This window comes from Tupaia chinensis, unplaced genomic scaffold (genome assembly GCF_000334495.1).
Source record: "Tupaia chinensis unplaced genomic scaffold, TupChi_1.0 Scaffold000362_1, whole genome shotgun sequence".
In the NCBI taxonomy this organism is placed as follows: Eukaryota; Metazoa; Chordata; class Mammalia; order Scandentia; family Tupaiidae; genus Tupaia; species Tupaia belangeri.
Window position 1 is genome coordinate 2,274,922 of NW_006159859.1, and position 17,336 is coordinate 2,292,257.

The 17,336-nt window shown below is 39.2% G+C and overlaps 1 protein-coding gene across 3 annotated transcripts in view; it reads right to left on the reverse strand.

The window, feature by feature from the left end:
• Window positions 1-17,336, reverse strand: part of PDE5A (phosphodiesterase 5A) — a 132,276-nt gene that overhangs the window by 52,747 nt on the left and 62,193 nt on the right. For all 3 annotated transcript variants that reach the window (XM_006153103.3, XM_027773672.1, XM_027773671.1), the window contains exons 7-10: window positions 16,456-16,523; window positions 10,636-10,744; window positions 9,579-9,666; window positions 544-719 (exon numbers count right to left, since the gene is read on the reverse strand). In XM_006153103.3, coding sequence (XP_006153165.1) covers window positions 544-719; window positions 9,579-9,666; window positions 10,636-10,744; window positions 16,456-16,523 — 441 coding nt within the window. The remainder of the gene's footprint in view (window positions 1-543; window positions 720-9,578; window positions 9,667-10,635; window positions 10,745-16,455; window positions 16,524-17,336) is intronic.

The following is a 17,336-nucleotide window of genomic DNA, read 5'->3' on the forward strand; positions in this document are numbered from 1 at the left end:
GGAAAGAGAGAGAGGCAGAAAGCACAGCACCCCCAATAGGGTGTGGTTACAACACAAACCCTTCTCTATCTTTCCCTCCTGTTGGGGTTTTGGGCACACATATGCACCACGCTCCTGTGCCTATCAAGCTGCCAGGGCTGGGATAACCATGATCAGCCATGTGGGATTCAGACCTCTTAACCAGTAAGCCATGAGGCTGACCCTCTCATCATCTAAATCACATGATTTTGTGAAGATACAATGACACAATAAACACACAGCAGGAGTTGTACGAGGAAACGGTAAAAGTGGAATATTGGGTTGAAGAGACCGAGGAGGCCTAGCAGTCTCTGCCCACCTCCAACGTCACCATTTGCTTGGCCATGGCTCTCTCCACAGCTTCATACATCTGCGTGTTCTGAATCCCCCCTCTCATCATCTAAATCACATGATTTTGTGAAGATACAATGACACAATAAACACACAGCAGGAGTTGTACGAGGAAACGGTAAAAGTGGAATATTGGGTTGAAGAGACCGAGGAGGCCTAGCAGTCTCTGCCCACCTCCAACGTCACCATTTGCTTGGCCATGGCTCTCTCCACAGCTTCATACATCTGCGTGTTCTGAACCCCAAAGCCACAAAAGATGACGAAAGCTTCCAGAAACTGCTCATCATTCCGGTTGAAAGGCTTAACCTTGCCAGTATTCTCTTCCATCTTATTAACAAGCTGGCAAACCCCTATAATAAGCCAAGAAATTGAGCAAATGTTATCGTTAATTATTGCAGTTTTATTGACTTTCACACATGTACCCAGAGATTGTTTTATACTTTTCTCCCAGGAATGCTTGGCCTCCCTAAGGAAGCCCATAAACTGCCACAAATATAAGCCGGAAAAGTAAACTGAACTAAATTATATGAGAACTAGTTTCACATAGTCCTAAACGTATGTTGCCTGTGTTCCAAAAATCTTAGAGTACTATTTTCTTCCAGACTCAGTCGTGAATTTTAGATCAGTCGAGTCCCCAAAGACAATTTGTCCTTTGGAAACTAATTGGATTTTTGTACGCTTGCCAAGAGAACAATTTTGATGCACATCCGAATTTTGGGTCACACAGATTGGCTTTCCTTACTGAGAAGCAAGATGTTAAAAACACAACTGTGTTCAAAACAGAATGCAGGAAACCAGCAATTCGCATAGTCTCAAATTTCAACTATGCCACTCTACATCGAGCGGAATCGCATTTGCAGACGTTTGACAGTGCAAATAAAATGACTCTTAGAAATAAAGGCAGATGTAATCTTTAAAGAAAATCATAGCCTCTCCAGTCCTGACCTCTCTTAGAAAGTCAAACGTGTAGTCAGTAAGAATGGAAGATTACATCAATGCTATGACCTTTATTGAACTCATGGCTCTATGAGATTCTGGGCCTAGGAATCCCTCCTTGAGGATTTTGGCGATAGTAACTATGTATGTTTGGTCAACAATCCTTATCCTTTCTGTCCAGGAGTGTATGCTAACGACTTCTACCATAACCCAGGATTTGGAGCATACATGCACATATACCCAGCATGTTTTTCAAGTCATTGGGGCCAGGATTATTACCACAGTGGGCCATGTAGAATCTGGCTTCTTTAACCTATAGGCTATAAGGTGGCCCAGCGCTCACAGTGTATACTGTGAAGAAGGTATGATCATCTCATTTTACAGATGAGGAAATGAAATCCCAGGAAGGTTATAACATTTGCTCAAAGTTGCTAAGCTACTACACGTGGGTCTCAAATGTGATCCCTGGCTCCATCCGGCCCTAAAGGATATACTGTCTTCTACTTCACGTGGCTGCCCTCCTGTGTGGTAGATCTTGCTAGAAGTTCTCCAACTGTAGCTGGCCTGCCTGCCCTTCGCCTGGCTTTTCCACAGGCTGGTACTGTTCCCCAATGCCCTCCTTTCTGTCTTCTCAGGTGATGTCGATGCCCCCTGCCCAATGAGCCTCCACTGCCCAGGTGAGGCAGACCCTTCTCTGTTCTATGCTCTTTTTTTTCATACCATTTTTATAAGCTTAAGATTTTATCATAATTGTTAAAAAACTGTCCAGTTAATGACATCAATGAAGTGATGAATATTGATACATAGTTGCAGAATGTATATTGAGACAAAGATTTTCTAAAAAATCCAGTATTTTAGCCTTTAGATATTTTTATTATTATTTAAAAGTTTTTCTTTTTTTATATTTAATCACCAGAGATCTACACAGCATACAAATCAATACCATTTTTATGTACACATAGAAATGATATGAATTTGTCATGTAGATCACTTGGTGTATTCAGGTGGGTTTTATTTCTGTTTCTCTTTCTAGGCTGTAAATGTCTTGGGCTTCGAAATTATTTCCGTTCCAGTTCCTCAGCTAGCAAAACGTCTAGCATACAGTATGCAGGAACTAGAAAAATTGTTTTCTGAGTTAACAAAGAATGTGAGATGGCAGCTTTAACCCACAGTGCTTTCCCTCAAACATAGAGTCTCTGACAATACAGAGCCCTACACCAAGTGCTCCCATCGTCACTGGCATTTGCTTTACCTTTGATACTATAAATGATCCAAATACTTTTTGTTTGCTTATCCATTTTCTTTTTCTTTTGCTATAGGGTGCATGTGCTTGCCAGAAAGACAGAGAGAGACAGAGAGACAGAAAACAAGAAATCACCCCCGCCCCCAGGGGGGAGGTGGCCACGCCACAATCCCTTCTCCTCCATTCTCATCTTGGGATCTTGGGCACAAACGCACATGGGCCCAGTGGGAGTTGAAGCCACTGGATCCAGGACTCGAACTGTGGTCGACTACATGAGAATCCAGTGACATAGCTGGCATAGCCATTATACCAACTGCTTGTCCCTGTTTATCCATTTTAGACAGGAAAGTATCCTATGTGCTTATCTACATCGGCAGAAGTGTGGTGGGAATTACTTCTCTAACACTCCATTACTTGCAAAATGTAATGCATCTAGACATTGCAAGTAAAAACCATGCACTAAATGGCAATCAGCATTCATTATCTTAAAAGCACATATTCCATGTATGATAAAAACAAAACACAAGGGTTATGTCCTCCAATCTTTGTGAAGCTCCAAATTATAAAATTGGAACTGTTTAGATAGGCTTCTGGCTGTTTCCCAGCTCGTATCTTCTTGAGAGTCATGTGTTTCATGACCTCAGCCTCACATCACAATGGAACTGTCTTTCAATCTTTATTAAAGTTTTCTCCTACTTCATGGCTATTCTCATAGCCAAGATTTTTTTTTTTTTATTACTTCATAAAAATTGATGTATGTAGAGCAAGGAAACGGGGGTTGAGATGTGGAATAAAAGGAATCAGGTAGTCTGTTAGGCTTGTTACCTAGCTAGGAAGTATACTGAGGGGCCAGAAGATTGCATAGTGGTTAGGTTGCTGGACTCCCACATGGCTGACTGTGGTTCAAGTCCCGGCCCCAGTGGCTTGAAAATCATGCTGGGCGTATATGAATGTGTGCTCAAGATCCTGGGAGGATAATGGAGGAGAAGGGATTGCAGTGTGGCCACCCCCCTGGAGGGTGATTTCTCACTTTCCCTCTTACTGTCTCTGTCTCTTTCTCTGGCAAGCGCATGCACCCTAAGGCAAAAACCTCTCCAAAGAAAGAAAGAGAAAGAAAGAAGTATACTGAAAGCTCATTATCACTATCATTTTATTGATTTCTCCTTGTATTTATAATAACTTTGGGTTTTTTACATGGCAATATGTTATTTAGTTTAATGGAAGGATTCAAGACAACTAAATTTTCCTCTGTGGGTTTACGAATGTGCATGTGTGTTTTTGGTTTTGAAGGTTTTTGTTTTGTTTTGTTTTGCCTTGCCATTGGTAACACTCATGCACCAAAGAAAAGACAAAGTACCCCCCAGTGGGGCCTGGTCATGCCTCAACTCTTTTCCCTTCATTTCTCCATCCTGTGAGGATCCTGGGCATGCGGATACATGCCTGGTATGTTGCTGGCAAGGCCAGGTATTCAAACCATGGTAGGCCATGTGGGATCTGGCTCCCTCTGCCAGCTCTTAACCACTTCGTTAAAGGGCCAGCACATCCTCTGTGGCTTTTAATTTTAATCAGTGCACAGCGACTCTTTTACACTGTGTTTTTAACTTAAATCTACTTTGCTTGATATAAATACTGTCTTCCCTCTTCAATTTTCTCACATTGTATAAAATGCATTCTTATAGATGCCATATTTGTCACATCCTCCAGAAATTCCTCGATGTTTCTGGTTCAATAAAGGCATGCATCTCTGTTTTTCACTGCTATTATAACAATTTCCTTATTTTTCTATTTCTTTAATCAATACTTGAAGCTATATATATATTTTTTTTTTTTTGAGAGATTTTCACTGTAGGGCGCGTGCGCTTGCCAGACAGACAAGAGAGAGACATAGAGACAGAAAGCGAGAAATCACCCCCCGGGGGGATGGCCACACCACAATCCCTTTTCCTCCATTCTCCCCTCAGGATCTTAGGCATGCACGCACACGCACCTGGCATGAGTTTAAGCCACCGGGTCCGGAACGCAAACTGCGTTCAACTCCATGGGAGTCCAGTGACATAGCCTTTACACTAACTGGTGGTCCCTTGAAGCTATAATTTTATGTTTATTTTTATTCTGTAGAATGTCATTTTATAATTTTAAGCTGTAACTTCTTAATTGTATACTTTTCTCATTTCTTTCTTCTTATTAAGCTCCCCTACAGTCTTACTTCCTCAGGCCCATTTGAACTATGCATAATTGCAATTCTCTAATGAAGGGGAAAAAAAGGGGGGATACTTTACTATCAGTAATGTGGCCGACATAAGACAATGCAATTTAAATTTAATTACACTTACATTTTAAAAATTCCACCAATTTTTTTGTTTGTTTTAGATTTTTGCTATAAGGTACATGCACTCCACAGGAAAAAAATAAATTCCTTCTCCTCCATTCTCCTCTTGGGATTTTTGGACACACACATACATATGCCCGGCATGAGGTTCAAACCACTGGGTCTGGGGCTTGAACCACGGTTGACCATGGAGTCCAGCAACTTAACCACTATGCCACCTGCTGGTCCCTCTCATCAAATATTTTACAGACAAACAAAGTTAGTAATACTACCAGTGATAAGATTTAATAAATGAAAAAGAGAAGTCGATGTGAAATTTAAGCTTATCTAACACTAGACTATTTATGTCTTGGAACTATGCTGCAAATCACAGATGAGCAGATTGCCTTCTCCAAGAGGTCACCTCTCGGAAGGCCCACACCTGAGTCATTTACTAAACAAAGCCAAAATAAATGAACACAGGGAGGTAAGATGACAGGGAGTGACAATTGATTCAACAATCTGCCGAGACCTACTCACAAGAAGTCCTGCAGATACACAGGCAGGTTCCTAAATTGTGTTGAGCACACAACTGAAATGCAGCGTCTTTTGGAGTGCTGGAATGATACAAGTGTTTGGCTAGCTCCAATACGCTACCAGAATAAGTCTGAATATACAGATTTACAGAATTCACTGTGGAAATAAAAACAGGACCTTCTTTTTTAAAACTATTTTTTGGAACCAGCAGTTAGCATGATGACTGTGACACTGGAGTCCCATGTAGTCGACTGCGGTTTGAGTCCCAGGCTTGGTGGTTTAAACTCATGCTGGACACATGTGCGTGCATGCCCAAGATCCTGAGAGGAGAATGGAAGAGAAGTGATTGCCACGTGGCCATCCCCCCAGGGGGTGATTTCTCACTTTCTGTCTCTCTGTCTCTCTCTGTCTTTCTGGTGAGCGCACGTGCCCTATAGCAAAAACCTCTCCAAAAAAAGAAAATTAAAAAAAAGAAACTATTTTTAACAAATTATTCATTTCATTTTATTTATTATTATTATTCCATTTGACTGGGGAAGGGGTGAGAGATCAGGTCACCAGGTTCAGGACTGAAACAATGGTCAGCCAAGTGGGAGTCCAGCACTTCAATGACCACGCCACCTGCTTGTCCCAAACAGGACCCCTTATAGTGTAGGTAAGAGAGAATGAGGACAGCAGCCAGTTTAAACATACATTCAGTATCACATCTCTTTGTCTCTCATGCTTTTCTCTCAAAGATCTCTGCCAAGCACTGTGTGGTACAGTGCTATAATTTTCACTTTTATTATACTTTTTTAGTAACAAGGAGTTGGAAATGTAGCTATGTAATGTGGAGATGGCCTAAACATACTTTTGCATTTTTTTTTAATAAATGGGAATGAGGCCAATTTCATCAAGATTTGCCCTGAAATTGGTATGGAAAACGGGCATCAAAATTCCTGGTAAATATGATATGGGAAAAAGGTCCTAGTTAGCTTAATAAATAGGGAAAATAATTGGCTAAAACAGATGAGTGGTGAATGAGAAAAATATTTCCTTAGTAGCGTTGGAAGCAAAGGTGGAAACAGTGTGGATGAGCCAGGGCATGGAGAAAACATATGATAGGAAACAGCCCTCAGGCAGGAAGGAAACCTGACCAAACGACAGGCTCCATACTGACCCAGTACCTATAATTTCATCTAAATGGCAGTATGGAAAAAAATGAGAGGGAACCCAAGAACATTACGAAAAGCACATAAGCCTGTCTGTCTTTCTGCATCTAACGCTACGGGGACTTGATATCCAAATCACACAAGGGCCGAGCCTGCTCTGTGACGTGTAAGACGAACGATCTGCAAGCACATTCTTCCTGCAGCATCTGTGGGTGTAAAAGTATAGTCCGGAACTGAAATTCTTAGTTTCTGTCACAGTCGTAAAAGAGCAGGGAACACTGGACATCTTCCCTCTCACGTGTGGGATCAACTCGAGTACCCTCCTTCCTCCCCAAGTCCCACTAGGAGAATCATGTCTTTTTTCTTTTATTTGTGGAAGATTTTTCATCTCCCAAAGGAAAGAGGCTCTGTTATTAACTAGGGTGAAACAAAATCGAGGCCCAAGAGAAGTCTGATCATGTCAATGATTAGTTTTTAGTTTTATGCTCACATGTCTGAAACAGTGCCAGGATCACAGGAAGTGAATTTTGAATAGATCTGAAAGGTTGCAGAGCGCAACTGCATGGAGGTGAGCAATGCACGTCTCAGGATTTGCACAGCGAAGGGAAACATGGCACAAATGTGATGCCGTGAGTCCTCCTCCCAGACCAGGGCTCTCTGCACCACCGCTGATTCACTCTCATTGTCCATGTACATAAAAGTGATGAAAGAGCCTGGTGCATGACTAACTCCTGCCTTCCCCAGACCCAGTTATTATTCCAAAGAGACAGAGCTGAGGAGGTCGAGGATAGGACTGGATGTGGCACGTCGCCACTGGTCTTCTTTCTTCTGCAACTTGCTGGTAAATAATGCATCCCTTTCAGAATTTAATTTCACATTTTCAAAGGTCAAAAGGTAGCACACAGTCAATCTTTATACTTCTATATAAAAAGCATTAAGAAAAGGCATAATATTTATAATGTTATTTTCTCCTTGATGCCACTAGCAAATAACATTTTGTAACAACATTTACTTGATATCATACTGTAAGACACCCGTAGCAGTTTTTTTTTATTACTTATGTTAGAGATACAATTGGTGATAATCTTTTTTGTTGTTGTTGTTAGGTTTTTGCTATAGGGCGCGTGCACTCACCAGAAAGAGAGAGACAGAGAGATAGAAAGCAAGAAATCACACCGCAACGGGGATGGCCACGCCGCAGTCCCTTCTTCTCCATTCTCCTCTCAGGATCTTGGGTACGCACGCACACACACCCAGCATGAGTTTAAGCTACCAGGTCTAGGACTTGAAACACAATTGGCTACATGGGAGTTCAGTGACATAGCCATTACGCTAACTGCTGGTCCCTGGTGATAATCTTTAAAAAAGAGCTTGCAAGAGTTAAGCCAAACTTTCAAGTAGGGAGTTGGTATGCTGGCCTCTATGAAGAGGCTTTATTTAATATGCAGTTCTCCAGGGTCAAGATTTGACCCTCAGCCTTGTAAGGCTTAGAAAATAGATTGATGGCTGAGGACAGACCCATCTCTATGGGGAGGAATCACAATAACTAAGTTGACAAGATCTGATATATAAAACCAGAAATGTATGAATGTCCAACAAGAAATAGATCTGTCCCCGAAACAGGATTACACACAGTTACATGTCCAGTTCACTAATTTACAGTAAACAAAAATAATAAAAGCAATCAATATATTTGAGAGGCCATGGACAGAACATTCTCTTCCTATGAGCTAATCTGCATTGGAAAGAAAAATAATCAGGGTCGGCTCTGTAGCCCAGCAGTGAAGCACTATGCAGAGGAAGCTGGAGCCTACATAGTTGACCAGGGTTCTAGTCCAGGTTTAGCTTACAAGGTGCATGCACCACACACAGGTGTGCCCAGGGTCAAAATGGAATGGAGAATTGGAGGAAAAGGGATTGTGGCATAACCAGGCTCTATGGTGCGTGTGTAGGCTGGTGGACGGGTGCTCCCGCCTCTTTTTTTCTCTGGTGCATGCACATACACCTTCTGGTATAGTAAAAAAAACCAAAAAAGATTCATAGGCCTGGAGTCAGAACAAGGGAAGCCAGATTCATGGACTGTTTTATGGCACTAGGATTTTGTGCATGTATGCACTCAGTATGATTTTTAAGACATGCATTCAGTATGATTTTTAAGACACCAGGTTCTGGACCAGGAATTGAACCATGGTTGACCATGTGGGAATCCAGTGCTTAACCACCATCCCACCTGCTGACCCACACCCTACTTTTAATGTAATCTATAATACCAGTAATAGGAAACTTCACTCCATTTTTTTCAAGAATGCATTTTTCTATCATTCCTGAAGGAGAGGTTTCTCTATAACCTTCATAAAAGAATGTGAGCTCCTGACAGCAGAGATCTCTAATCTGTTCACTGATTTATCCAACTGTCTGGAACTGTTCAGTGCTTGATAAATATTTATTGAATGGATATATGACTACAGCTTACAACATAAACTATATATTAAAAAAAACCTAAAAACTGGATGTGAAAATTTAAATCAAGGGCCAGCAGTTGATGTAATGGCTATGTCACTGGATTCCCATGAAGTCAATCATGGTTTGAGTCTTGAACTCAGTGGCTTAAATTCATGCCAGGAGTGTGTGCGTGCATGCCCAAGATCCCAAGAGGAGAATGGAGGAGAAGGAATTGCAGTGTGGCCATTACCCCTTGGGGATGATTTCTCACTTCTATCTCTCTATCTCTGTCTGTCTTTCTGGTGAGTGCACACACCCTATAGCAAAAATCTCTCTGGAAAAAAAAAATACACACGATCACCTTGATCTCGCTCTCTTAATCCACTATCTTTCAAAACATCATTCTTAAAAAAGATTTCCATGAATATCTGTTGGCATTTATCAACATGAACTTATTTCAAACTCCTTTTGTTATAATCTTTATGTTTTTTCATTCATTTTCTTTAAATTTGAACTTGAAAGAAAGAATTAGTTGGGAGGATTTAAAAAAGATGGTAATTATAGAGTATATAAGTTAATGGAAAGGCTTTACCTATGACTTTATTCTTCTTTCCATTTTTGATAGGTGTACAAAGCAGACTTCTAATGCCCTGCTGATTTACACTTCCTGTGTTTTCATTCTAAACAAAAACAAAAACAAAACAGCTAAAACAACAAAGAAATTGATTTGTCCATTAGATGCCATATGAACTATATGGCATATTTGAAACTACTAATATAGTCATCTTTTATTAGCCAGAGATAATATCGGAGTGCAGAAAATGCACAAATTATAATGAAGTTCACTTAAAAGTAACATAAAGCAATGTTTTAATTTAAAAAAAATTAAGTTTTTTCCTTTTAACTTTGTAACCAGTTTATGTAGTACTAAATAAAATATTTATTCAGTTATCTACTATTGAGGTGGAGAAGACGTCCCAAATAATTTAACAAGTGGAGAAGAATCCAGAAGCCTTGCGCCCCCTGGGATGGTGCATGTTATAAACCTTCTTTACCAATAACTCTGTTTCTGTTGCCCATTTGCTAACGCTCTGAAAAGGTCTCCTGGATATGCAAATACCAAGATCAAAGCCAGCACTGCAAAGCACAATGCTTTTCTGAAGTAAGATGAGAGAGAATACTAGAATTCAAAGTCTTCAATGTCTGAGAAACAGATCTCCATAACTTGGCTATCAGGGAAAACAGATAGCCATTTTCCCACCAAGCTACTCACTATGGCAAGTTACCAATTATCAGCTTAAGCTGTATGCAACTAAATTTCTGTGGCAAAACAAAACAAGAACTATAGCACTACCACCTAAGGAATGTCATTAACATTATGTAAGTAACAGTTCATTAAAATTAGCATATGATAATTCATTCACACATGCCCAAATACTGAAAAATGTGCGGAGAAAAATACTCGAGTGTAGCACTCCTAACACGATACAAGCTATTGAATATTTTGTTCTCCTTTGTCAGATCAGGGGAAGCACAGAACACAGACCCTAGTCAGCTAATTCCAGTCCTCTAGCTGCCGAGTGACTGTGAAGGCCAGATCTGATAGGAAAATCGCCCCCACACTTCAAGTCTAAAAGCGGGCTACTTACTGTCCAGGGAAATCTCCTGTCTTTACTGACATCTGGGATATTAAGTGGTTCCATGGTATTTTTGACATACTGAGCATACATGTAATTGATTTTATTTGCATCACGTTCCCTGTGGAAATAACAGAGATGAGTTCCTTCCATGCAGTGAGAAAAGATGGGCAAACAAATTAAAAACATGTGATTAAAGGATAAACCTAATAGTCTTAAATTATAGGGCAAAAAAATAGATCTCATTTTAAAGTGCAGCTTTAAATGTGTTTGGCGATTTCCAACTTTTTATTATTTTTTAATTTTGTTTTCTTTTATACATTCAATCACATTATTATTTGACTTACAAAATGGATATTTCAATAGGTGAACATTTCTCCCTAGTACAGTTGATAAAACTACAAAATATCTCCAACAGATAATACCACCTTTCTTTGTGCCATGAATGCTTTAGTAGTGACTACAATTTAAACATTTTGAAAAGACGAAAACTTTGGAAGTTTGCAACTACTTAAAACAAGTTTTGAAAGTAGCTTAAGTAGTCTTAATGAGCACGCAGAATTTTGTGTTACTTGCTATAACGTTCATATAGATTTTCCTCTGTGTCGTATTTTCTCATCAAGTTACAGAATAACTGAGGTCTCATCCTTGTTTTATTTTTTGTTTATTCATTTTATGTACTAAGTCTAATAAAAGAATCTTTTACTATCCTATGACCAAGGTAGAAATCAAGCAGGCCTGGATGAGCCTTATCAAGTTCTTCTCTCTAGTTGAATCTTCTTCTTTCTCTCATTTTTTGGTACTCATTTTTTTTCCTTCTGACTGGGTGGCTCTTTGAACTGAAGCACAGAAACTCTGGAACTCCCACATTCTGGAAATGATATTTCCCTTGGAAATTTCTGGTCAGCTCAGCTTGCAAGAGCTCAACGATGCTTTAATCCCCTTTGACACATTCCTATAATTATGTATTATGTTCAGCTTGAATATATTTTAGTTTTACACTTCACATTCCCAAACTGTCTTCAGTATAAGTTATAAAAGATAATTAGTAGATTGGTTGGAAAAATCTCAGATGAGCCAGGCTTTTCAACTGACAAATAACTGCCTAAAAATAAGATGGACCCACTGCTAACATCACCAAAGCTCCACGCTGCCAAGTACTCCATCTTGTAAGAGAGTGTTTGGATTGGAAAGTGCTAAAGTGTTTAATAAAGAGAATTGGAGTGTTCTAAATTCTATTCATAACCATTTTTACAACATCATAAAAAATCTGCTAATGACAGATATGTATTAATATCAACTTAACTCTTTTTCAAGATGCTGAAGTTACTAAACACCATTTTAATTCACTTTTGTACTGATACCTAACTTTTATTAAAATAATAAATGTCATTATATAACTAAGAGGTCTTTTATTGTGTCATTAGAATAATGACTTACGTTACACTGTTTAGCTGACCTAAGCCATTAATGCTGAATGATTTCCATTACTGTAAAATAAGTTAATAAATGAGTTCAAATTAGTTTATTTTTAGATAATCACACTGACATACTTAACATTTATGAAAAATAATTTTTACTAAGTCTGTCTTAAAATTATTTCTAAAAATGCTAAGATATCTTTCATTTACAGAGAAGGATCATTATTTCATCAGAAACAAATACATAGCAAGACTTTAATTTTTTTATTTTAAAAATGCATATTCGCCAGTAGAGGGCACTACTACACCAAGTCACTAGTCACTAGAAAAGACCAGGCTGCATTTATGATAAAAATTAAAATAACAGCACATAAAATTTAATTTGCAGATGTATACTGTTGTACAAATATTCAAAGGTGAATTTAAATAATTCATTTTAATATGAATTATCATACCAATTTCCCTATTGTCCTATAGCGATAAAGGTAAATACATAAATGTAGATGTGTATATTATTTATAGATATAATAACTTATTACTTATGCAAGATAAAAATAAAATATGTAAATATTTACACACATCTAGGAACTTTCTAAAATGCTCTTTTATTTAATTTTTTGTAGAGATTTTTCGCTATAGGGTGTGTGTGCTCGCTAGGCAGACACAGAGAGACATAGAGACAGAAAGCGAGAAATCACCCCCCAGGGGGGATGGTCACGCCACAATCCCTTCTCCTCCATTCTCCTCTCGGGATCTTGGGCACGCACGCACCTGCGCCCGGCGTGAGTTTTAAGCCACCGGGTCCGGGACGCAAACCATGGTCGACTACGTGGGAGTCCAGCGACATAGCCATTACGCTAACTGCTGGTTCCCTAAAATGCTCTTTTTTAAAAGAGCCACAAAGCTATTATAGCATTATAGAATAAAACAACATATATCAAAGTTCCTCCTATGAATAAGATACTTCCCAACTGAGCTAGGCAGCATTTAGGAGGCATACACACACACCATGATGGGTGCGCATTATCACACCTTCAAAAAGGATTTCATACGGGGACCAGCGGTTAGTGTAATGGCTATGTCGCTAGACTCCCACGTGATTGACTGTGGTTCAAGTCCCAGACCCAGTGGCTTAAACGCACAGCGGGCGCGTGTGTGTGTGTGTGCCCAGGATCCCAAGAGGAGAATGGAGGAGAAGGGATTGTGGTGTGGCCATCCCCCCAGGGGGTGATTTCTTCCTTTCTGTCTTTCTGTTTCTCTCTGTCTTTCTGGTGAGTGCACACGCCCTATAGCAAAAACCTCTCCAAAAAAAAAAAAAAAAAATGATTCTACACAGATCAAAACAAGGTCCAATATGTCAAAAAGACAATGATTCCAGAAAAAACAGGCTTAAGAGATGGGACAAAATAAGAATCTTAGGAAAGGGGAGGTATAGAGAGGGGATATCATCTTCAGCTCATGACCAGCAAGGTCAAGAAGCAAGTAAGGGTAGTATTCATTCATTCATTCAAGACTATATGAACCCAAAACTTCAGGACTGAAGAGAAATCTCCAGGTCACAATACCATACCTTGTTGGTATCCCACACCCAACTCAACAGCCATGGCTCTACGTGGAGTTGCATCTCCTGAGTCCATGAATTCCCCACCTGCCTTCAAATTACTGCCCCACACCCTTGCTTATTCCTAAAATTCTATTAGCAGAATAAAAAGAATTAGATCATATTGTTAAGAAACAACCTGATACTAATCAATTTTTATTTCAGTATACATGCATAACTCATACAGGAAGTCGCTGAGGTTAGCAGTTGCTCCATCTTGATGGGGGATGAGTTAGGAGGACAGACAGGAAATGTATGAAGTGAGAAGGGCAGAAGAAGAAGGGAAAGGGGGCGCACGGAGGGCCTTGGCAGAGGACAGCTTCTGCATCTCTCACGATGATCTTTGGGGTCAGTCTTGCTTAAGAGGGTCAGAACAAAATGGGCTATGCACTGAGTATCTTGTTCTTGCAGCTGCAAGCCTGGAGGCTCGACCTTGTGTGATTTACAGAGATGATTTCGTTTCCCATAGTTTGTTTCTCATTTCTTATTACAAACATCTTTTTTTAAAGGGTGAACTGCTTGGAAATAGGAGAGGTCTTCAAAAAGTTTATGGAAAATGCATATTATTAAAATATGATGGGACCAGCAGTTGGTGTAATGGCTATGTTGCTGAATTCCCATGTAGTCGACTGTGGTTCGAGTCCCAGACCCGGTGGCTAAAACTCACACCGGGCGTATGCGTGTGTGTGCCCAAGATCCTGAGAGGAGAATGAAGGAGAAGGGATTGTGGTGTGGCCATCCTCCCTGGGGGATGCTTTCTCGCTTTCTGTCTGTCTCCATCTCTCTGGCTAGCGCACATGCCCTATAGCAAAAACCTCTCAAAAAAAAAAAAAAAAAGAAAAAATGATGTATAGATTTAGAATATGGTTTGCACTAAAATTAACTCGTACTTTAATTCCATTTTCCATGAACTTTGTGAGGTCCCCCTGTATACAGAAAAGATAAAAAGTAAGCTGAAAGTGAATATCCTACTCCTGGACACACCAATGTTGACAAATTTGCTTTTATCTATATATGTATGTGCAGATATAGTTATTTAAGTATATTAAATTTAAATACGTTTGCTTAATTACCTTTGGTGGAACCATTTTAAAGTAAGGCACAGATATTAAGGCACAGATATTAAGACAATTTGTCTCTAAATACTTAGCATGAATCTCCTAAAAAGAAGAACATTTTCTCCCACACTATCGTTCGAATTCCAGAGAAAATCCACAACTCTGCATTTCCACCTAGGATCCAGACCATACCCAAATTTCCAATTTTCTCCTCCAAATGTATTTTTCTCCGTAGACAGAATCTCACTATGTCAGGCTCCTTCTGCCTCAGCCTTCTATCAGCTGGACTAAGGCACCCTCCACTGCACCCGGCTCTTTTCAGGGCGGGCCAGGAGTCAAACCCAGGCCCTCCAGTGTAGCTTCATTCTGCCAAGCAGCAGCACGTGCCAACGTGAACTCTTATAACTGGGATCTCCAAAGTGTTTCTGATAGGTTTTTTTATCTTGTTTTGCACTGGGATCTAATCAAAGTTCAAGTATTGCATTTGACTGTTAGGTCTCTAAGCACAGTACCTCCTATCCACTTTATTCAATGAGGATGGCTTTATGAAGAGATTAGACAATATAGCTTAGAGAATGCTCTATAATCTACATGTACATGGAGGTTATTTTTAAAATGATTTTATTTCATTTCTTATCATCACTATTATTTGTTTAATTTGACCAAAGAGAGACAGAGAGAGAGAAAGGAAACATAGGAAAGCAAGCCTCCAGGTCCGGGACTCAAACTATTTCAGCCATGTGGGAGTCCAGCGCCTGGACCACCATGCCGCCTGCCAGCCCCTGGAGGTTATTTCAAAGCATCCCCACTAAAGAGCTTAGTTCTGAGAACTATACTGACTGCAACAACACACTATATGAAATAATTCTGACAGATCAGTTGTACTAAAAAAGTCTGAAACTTTATTATCAAATAATAAGATTGAAATAATTTTCCTATTTCCATATGAGGAATTTAGTTATAATATCAATAATTATAGGTAAAAGAGGTTAAAACAAATGTGACAAACAGCTTATGCACAAAAATCTCTGATATTTTATCCTGGCAGCTACCTATTCCTTGGAATATTTTGTCACTGAAGCAAATAGAAAGGGTCATAAGATAAATATAAGGAAGAACATTTGGTAGTTTATTCTAAATCGATTTCAAAATTCTTAAGAAAGCATGTATAAGATTGGGACAATAACATCTACAACCTGCATCATGTAAATTTTCTGTATTGTTTCTCAGTAATAATTAACAACAAAATAATAAATTCAATTTTAAAAACATGGAGAAAAACTGAACTACAGTAGAGATCCGACCTAATTCTAGGCATAAAGATACATAGATTGGTATGATGAGGACAAAAGGCTTCTTTTAATTACTAGTTAAATCCTTTTGGCTAATTCCAAATCAGAACAGACTTGCAAAAACACTTGTTTGAGAATCTATCAAATTCCCAGTAACAGTCCAATATGCAATAAAAATACAACAACATAAATGAGTCAGTTCACAGAAAAACTACCAAATCTACAGTCATTGCAACACCATTCACTGTATAAAATCATTCTCAGATAGGTCAACACAGTGGAAAAAAAAAATCTTGGGAACTTTAACATCAAATAGTAAAGTATTTTCATAAATTAGGTTTTTTTTTTTTTTTGAGGTGATGGGAAGATTGCTTATAACTGAAATCAAACTGGTCATGAAAGAACTGTTTAACCAACATTATGTACTTGTGATAAAGACAAAGAACAGTAAGCTGTCTTACCTTGGTAAAGTATCTGATGATTTTTCTAACTCCTCACACTCCATGTGAAACACACTAGAAAAAGAATCCTGAAAACAGAGTGACGACACAGACTCAGTAATACGTTTGACAAGGTAATGAAAACAACCTAGATATAGGCATATGTGCTTTGGAATCAACTAACCACACCAATGTTTGTAGTTTATTTTTAGTTACTCTCAGACTAAACGGACCCAAGCTATATAATAATTTCATAACACCCTCCAAGCTGCTCCCCATTATTAAGAACTTTCTTTGTATAATTTCCTTCTTTTTCTTCTTCTTCTTCTTTTTTTGTAGAGGTTTTTGCCATAGGGTGTGTGTGCTCACTAGAGAGAAAGACAGAGAGAGACACAGTGGGAAGGAAAGTAAGAAATCACCCCCCCCAGAGGCAAGGCCTCACTAGAATGCCTTCACCTCCATTCTCCTCCCGGGATTTTGGGTGTGCACACCTACGCACCCAGCATGATTTTAAGCTGCCAGGTCTAGGACTTAAACCACAGTTAGTCATGTGGAAGTCCAGCGCCTTAAACGCTACCAACCCCCATTTTTATCATTTCTGATCCTCACTTGCAAAAAAGCTTATTTGTCATTTAGCTTGTTTTTTTTTTTTCTATCTGGTGTTAATAAATATATCTGAAACTTTTTTTAATTAATTAATTTACATTATTTTTTTAAGAATTTCTTAATTTTATTTATTCATTAACTTATTTTAATTTGACCATAGAGAGACACACAGAGAAAGAGAGAGAGGGAAAGCGAGAAAGCAAGCCACCAGGTCCAGGACTTGAACTGTGGCCATGTGGAAGTGTCCAGCGCCTTAACTACCATGCCACCTGCTGGTTCCTAATTTACAGTCTTTC